Source organism: Rhinopithecus bieti, unplaced genomic scaffold (genome assembly GCF_001698545.2).
Source record: "Rhinopithecus bieti isolate Rb0 unplaced genomic scaffold, ASM169854v2 scaffold_51744, whole genome shotgun sequence".
Classification (NCBI taxonomy): Eukaryota; Metazoa; Chordata; class Mammalia; order Primates; family Cercopithecidae; genus Rhinopithecus; species Rhinopithecus bieti.
Genome location: NW_016820159.1, coordinates 11,801 through 18,522, shown reverse-complemented (window position 1 = coordinate 18,522; position 6,722 = coordinate 11,801). Strand labels below are relative to the sequence as shown.

General features: G+C 48.1%; 1 protein-coding gene across 2 annotated transcripts in view; it reads left to right on the top strand.

Annotated features, from left to right (window-relative positions):
• LOC108520303 (lysine-specific demethylase 5C-like) overlaps positions 1-6,395 on the top strand; it is an 11,045-nt gene extending 4,650 nt beyond the window's left edge. Inside the window, exons 2-8 of one of the 2 annotated variants that reach the window (XM_017859635.1) lie at positions 140-217; positions 2,648-2,770; positions 3,076-3,246; positions 3,771-3,902; positions 4,839-4,962; positions 5,060-5,241; positions 6,184-6,395. In XM_017859635.1, coding sequence (XP_017715124.1) covers positions 140-217; positions 2,648-2,770; positions 3,076-3,246; positions 3,771-3,902; positions 4,839-4,962; positions 5,060-5,241; positions 6,184-6,375 — 1,002 coding nt within the window. In that variant the 3' untranslated portion in view covers positions 6,376-6,395. Of the gene's footprint in view, positions 1-139; positions 218-2,647; positions 2,771-3,075; positions 3,247-3,767; positions 3,903-4,838; positions 4,963-5,059; positions 5,242-6,183 lie in introns of both variants that reach the window. The other variant, XM_017859634.1, reaches the window with a different exon arrangement.
• Positions 6,396-6,722: the final 327 nt, after the last annotated feature.

Below are 6,722 nucleotides of genomic sequence, written 5' to 3'. Positions count from 1 at the left end.
AGGATGTTTGCAGGTTAAAGGGTCTGGAGTGGCTAGAGGTCTGGGAAGGTGCCAGTGAGATTCCGAGCTGCTTTTGATGAGTTCGGTCTTACACTATGCTGAGATAACTCAACTCCCTTTCACCTCTCTACCCTCTCAGGACTGGCAGCCACCCTTTGCTGTGGAAGTGGACAACTTCAGGTTTACCCCCCGAATCCAGAGGCTGAATGAGTTAGAGGTGAGAAGACTAGGAGCTGGTGGTGGGGTTGGGAGAATGGATACCTGAGTTCTAATCCCACTTCCCTTATAGTTTCTCTGACTGAGGTACTTTACCTAGCTAGGCCTTTATTCTCTCTTCTGTGAAATTGCATTACTTTAGTGTGCCCAGGGCATGGAAGAAGCTTTAGAACTCTAAATATAACCAAGAGCCAGGCGCATTTAGCATTTGTGATTTGATAGCCCAAAGGCTAGGGACATATATCTCTTTCTCACAAAGGTTTGTTACTTCTGAAGCTCCCCTGTGAACTAGCCTACCCTAGCTGAGTCAACAAAAAGGAAATATGGAACTGGCTGATACCCCTTCTTCCTTGGCCAGCTGAATGTGGCTTCATATATCCAATTCATCCACAGCCCTGTGCTTTCTACTTTCCTTCCATGGATGCTTGGTAAGGTGGGAGTTTAGGTAGATGGGCAGAACAACACAAGAACTGGGCTCTGTGAAGGCTGGAATGGTTAGAGACTTGGCAAGGGGTCAGGCAGGTAGGATTTTCCTTCTCCCTTTTGTTCTGTACAGGAAGTCCAGGCCCTTTTCATGGACAGGTGGGGTTTTCTCTGCTAGAGAATGCCCTGGGGTAGTAGATTAGGCTCACTGAAGCCATTTCCACGTAAGATCCTGGAGTTTTCCATGGAAGCTCTAGGTTAGGCATATGCTGCCACTCCCTCCCCCATTATTATGTACCCACAAATCTTACTAGATGTCCAAGGGGTGGGGATTAGGCCCAGGCCCAGCTGAATACTTACACCCTAAAAGTTCACTTGTGTTCTAGACCAGAGTTCCTCAGCCTCGGCACTATTAACATTTTGGGAAGCTAAGGTGGGAGGATTGTTTGAGTCCAGGAGTTCAAGACCAGTTTGGGCAACATAGCAAGACCCCATCTCAGAAAAGAAAAATGTATCTTGTCAGGTTTATAGGGGTACAGCTTGGGCAAGATGTTGCCTAGCATGACACAAGGGCAGGTTTTCTATAGAGGGAGTGCTGGCTAATGAGAAGGAGCAGGGATGAGGCCAACTTCAGAAAGCTAAGGGGCTGAGGTCGAGGGAGCACTTCCTTGCCCTTTGAGGGTTCTCACAGCTGAGGAACTGTAGGTTGTTTCTTTGCACAAATAGACCTTAGTTTTTCTCAGCTATGAAATGGAAAGAGCTGTCTTTGTTCCCCCTAATGGGATCAGGGCGAGGTAGCGAATGGTAGTGACTATCTAGTTCCCCAAGAACCAGGCCCTCTGACTGGAGTGAGGAGGTTATAGACTTGGGGCCTATGGGAGTCCTTCTTGGTTACTGAGATTTCAGGGAAGCATGATACATATCTTGTTCCTGGTCTCTTTGGCCCACATTGGGTCCTGGGTTGGCCAGGTGCTAGTGCTACTCCGATATACCATCTCTTAGTTCTAGGCCATTCTGTCTATAATTATAGCATGCACTTTCACCCTTTAGCCACCATGGAACAAGTTTGGTGGTACATAAGGAGGTGCATGTGCCATTTTGGAGCTTCCTTTCTCTGAAACATGCCTAGAGCGTAGATATAATTCTGAAATTTGCAGAGGATCTTCACTGTTCCCCTCATTAAGTCTACCCCTCTGGGGTAAGTGGACTATGCAGTTATTTTCCATTTATAATTATTAGTAAAAGAAAAAAGGAGTCCACAGCGGAACTGATTTCCTCAAGGCAATATAACAAATAAGTAGCAGAGGGAGAGCCAAAGCTCAAGTTATGTGGCACCAAAATATCTTGATGCTTGCTGTGTGACCTAACTCCTCTGAGCCTCTGTTTCCTCATCTGTAGAGGAAATGATAATACTCACATGACCCTGTCAGGGAGATTGACAGAGGACATATCTAAAGCTTTTGGCAGTTGTGACCCTCTCTATTGGGACCTTGGGCTTCTCTGATTGACTAGAAGGTGACAAATGAGAGAGAGGTGGCTGAGTGCAGTGGCTCGCACCTGTGATCCCAGCTCTTTGGGAGGCCGAAGTGGATGGATTGTTTGAGCCTAGGAGTTTGAGACCAGCCTGGGCAACATGGTGAAACCTCATTGCTACAAAAAATACAAAAATTAGCTGGTCGTGGTGGCATGCGCCTGTAGTTCCAGCTACTCAGGAAACTGAGGTAGGAGAATTATTTGAGCCCAGGAGGTCAAGTCTACAGTCAGCCGTGATTGCACCACTCCATTCCAGCTTGGGCGACGGAGCAAGACCGTCTCAAAAAAAAACAAAAGAAGTGAGAACGAGGTGGGGCTACGCACTGCCTAGAGTCTGGGATCCGGTTCATTGGAAGAAGCCCTGGGTAGTGAAAATGTGGACTGCTGTATTCCTCTGTTCTCCCCTAAGATTGGACCCAAAGATAGTGGTCAGTGGGAGGGGGTGGCCAGCCTCTTTGAGCCATTTTTTCTTCAGGCCCAGACGAGAGTGAAACTGAACTACTTGGACCAGATTGCCAAATTCTGGGAAATCCAGGGCTCCTCCTTAAAGATTCCCAATGTAGAACGGCGGATCTTGGACCTCTACAGTCTCAGCAAAGTAAGAACAGGTTTTTGTCAAGCACCCCCCACCTCACCCCAATATCCTTGGTACTGTGGGGGCCCCCTTAGTTTGAATATTAGATCTTTAGGCTGCAATGGAAGGGGCACAGCTTGGTAGCACACAAGCTGTCATGAGAACATCTTGGAATCTTTTGCTGCAATTTGAGATTGGGATAAGGGGATAGCCTCCAGTGAAGTGAGGGACTAGAGTTGCCCTCATTGCCCTTTTGCCCTTTCTACAGGCCTACTCCCTCACAAAAATACACATGAAATATCCATGTCTTTTCCTGCTTGTTTTTTCAGATTGTGGTGGAGGAAGGTGGTTATGAAGCTATCTGCAAGGACCGTCGGTGGGCTCGGGTAGCCCAGCGCCTCAACTACCCACCAGGCAAAAATATTGGCTCCTTGCTACGCTCCCACTACGAACGCATTGTTTATCCCTATGAAATGTACCAATCTGGAGCCAACCTTGTGGTAAGGATGTCAAAGTGGGGCAGGGCGCGGCTTTACCCTTCAGCACAGATTTCTACACTTGCTCTTAATGAAACTGGTTTAGCGGACTGAAGACCTGGGAGTTGGACTCTGCTCTTTCCTAGTGATGCTTGTTCTCTTTCTGCACTGCTCAGGGTCAGAGGTCCTGGAGTTATCTGTACGGCTACCTTATTTGTTATGTGACAAAGTTTTAACTGATAGAGAAATCAGATAAGGGAGAGCTTGGGCTAGAAGGTGTGGGAAGAGATGGCGTCTGATTTAGTTGGGGAGATGGTTGGTTGGTGGAGGAAGTGACTGGAAGGGAGGAGTGATACAAGCAAAGGCACTGAGAATTCCCAAAGTGTGTGCTCGTGTCAGTGCTAAAGACCAGTGGAACGGGCTACTGGTGTGGGTCAGGTGAGTGGACCACAACTTTGGATGCCATTGGGTGAGGGTAGAGGGAAGTTCTTGCTTTTGCGGGCTGGAGTCCCGTGTCCTGACCCTTACCCCTCACCTGTCCCCAGCAGTGTAACACACGTCCATTTGATAATGAGGAGAAGGACAAGGAATACAAACCCCACAGCATCCCCCTACGACAGTCTGTGCAGCCTTCCAAGTTCAACAGCTATGGCCGGCGGGCCAAGAGACTGCAGCCTGATGTGAGTACTCCCCTTCTTCGAACTTAGAGCTTTGAGGTGGAGGGAGTCCTTTCCTTCCCTCTGGCTAAGGCTGTGTTCCCTGTTCCACTATCCCTTCTTTTGTTCTCTGAGTTCTTCCGAGCGTTAGTGTGTGCCTCTCTCTGGCTTCACTTTTGCTTTTTTCTCCCCTCAGCTGAGCTGCTGAGCTGGGTCTTGATCTGTTTGTGCAGCCTCTTTTGTATGTCTGCTCTTCTTGCCTGTTTTGTTCCTTTCCAGACTTACTCTGCTCATAGAAGTAGAACTCTTCTTCTTATACCTGTGTCTTTTGTTTTGTTTTGAGACATAGGGTCTTGCTATGTTGCCCAGACTGGAGTACAGTGGCTATTCACAGGCTTGATCATAGTGCACTATAATCTTGAACTCCTAGGCTTGAGTGATCCTCTCGCCTCAGCCTCTTGAGTAGCTAGGACTACAGGTGTGTACCACTGTTCCCAGCTCCTTATGGCTATGTCTTCAGGCAGAAGCTTATGTGCGAGGCATTCTTCTTGGCACTGGGAATACAACAGAGAACAAGATGGACACTCCCTGGGCTCAATGAAGCATGTAATTTAGCAGATCCTATTAGTCACTGCCATTTGTTGGTAATGCCAAACACTGCTAGCTTTTTCATATATATTATCCCTAACCCCCCTCATAACTATAAGGGAGGAGGTAATATTCTCATTTTGCAGTTGGGAAAACTGAGATATCCTGTCTTTTATTCCTTTCCGAGAGAGGGCCGAGGAGGCAGCTCACCTACCCTCAGTCTCCAAAAAGCAACACTGAGTTCTTGGCTTAGCCCATCTGTGCCTCAGCCCCCAGCATATCAGGTGATATGTAGTCTGAGTTATTGTTCTTTTAGGATGGGACAGTCTGCCCCAGATAGCAGTCTTGATTCATTTCCTTCTTTCCTTCCAGCCGGAACCCACAGAGGAAGACATTGAAAAGAATCCAGAGCTGAAAAAGCTACAGATCTATGGGGCAGGCCCCAAGATGATGGGCCTGGGCCTCATGGCCAAGGACAAGACTCTGCGGAAGAAAGGTAAGGCCTAACAGGCTGGGGTGGCCTCACCTGGGGACAAAAGTCAGGGCCCTAAGTGTCCTAGACCTCTGTTTACAGCCATTTTTCTCTCTCCCAGATAAGGAGGGGCCCGAGTGTCCCCCCACAGTAGTGGTGAAGGAAGAGTTAGGTGGGGATGTGAAGGTGGAGTCAACTTCGCCTAAGACCTTCCTGGAGAGCAAGGAGGAGCTGAGTCACAGCCCAGAACCCTGCACCAAGATGACCATGAGGCTGCGGAGGAACCACAGCAATGCCCAGTTTGTAAGGACCCAGCCCTGACTTCTTAATGTTCTGCTTCTCGTCCCTTCAATAAGCATTCCCCTGCATGGCACTGGACCAGGTCGCATTAACCACAAAAGCGGGCCTCCATGGGCCCTGCCCTCAGTTAGCTCCCTTAATTGGGGAAACAAAGCCAACTCACATGGAACAAAGAGCAAGAAAGGGTGATCAAGTGCTGTCAACATGAAGTGCTGGAAGGGTCCAGAGAAGGAGCCTCACCATTGCTTCAGGATAAAGGCTAAGCTCCTCATTGCCATGCATGATCCAGTCCCTGCTGACCTCTAGCCTCATCCCCCAGCACTGCCCACCTCACTCCTCTGCTATAGCCAGACTGAACTCCTTGTAGGTATGTTCATTTTTCCCCGTAAGACGCACTATGCTCTTTCATCCCTATCCTTTGCACATGTTGTTTCTTCAGCCTGGAAGATATTCCCCCTGTGCTCTGCCCTGTTGCCAAGTTTTATTTTGCCTTCAGGTTTCAGCCAGTTTCAGGTGTCACCTTTTCAATGAAGTCCTATCTCAAGGCTATCCCCCCTTATCTCCAGATGCTTTGAGTGCTTCCTTCTCTAGGCTCCACAGTGCCCTTTATGGACCGCTATTGGCAATTTTTAATTTTTATGAACACATGTCTCTAGAGTACTGTATATACTTGGAAGGATACCATGTCTTGTCTTTGTGCTAGAGTCCAGCGTAGTTCTGAACATGGGTTTAGTAAGTGTTTATCGGATGAATGAAAATGGGAAGATTCAAGACTGGATGATGAAAGACTGGTCTCGCAGCTCTACCTGCTTATTTGGGGAGGTGGTACATACAAGCAGTTGAGCTCCAGACCTAGCATGACTAGCCTGTACAGGACTGTAAATCATTCAGCCAGCAAACACAGTGGATTTCCAATGGAGAACTTTTGCTCTTCTCCCCTGGCAGATTGAGTCATATGTCTGCCGGATGTGTTCTCGAGGGGATGAGGATGACAAGCTCCTGCTGTGTGATGGCTGTGATGACAACTACCACATCTTCTGCCTGCTGCCTCCTCTGCCTGAGATCCCCAAGGGTGTCTGGCGGTGCCCAAAGTGTGTCATGGCGGTAAGGCCTCCCCACTCCACATCTGCCTCATAGGGCTTTCTTGCCTTCCTTCATCTGGCCTTATTGAGGGCAGCCTCTTAGCTCAGCCATAGTCTTAGGTTTTGGGTCTCTGTGGTGGGATTAGGCTGGGCAGAGCTTTGGGAGAAAGGAGCAGGAGATTCAGCCTTTGCTTTTGTCCTCTAAGAGCTGCCAGACCACCTGGAGAGGTAAGCATCATAATTAGACTGTATGTGGTGACATATAAACAGAGGCTAAATTGTGTGTTAGGAGCTCTGAGATATACAAGTTCAGAGGAGAGGAAAATGGCTAAGGATAATTATCAGGGAAAATGTCAGAAATGAGACTTGAAGGATAGGATTTTTTTTTTTTTTTTTTTTTTT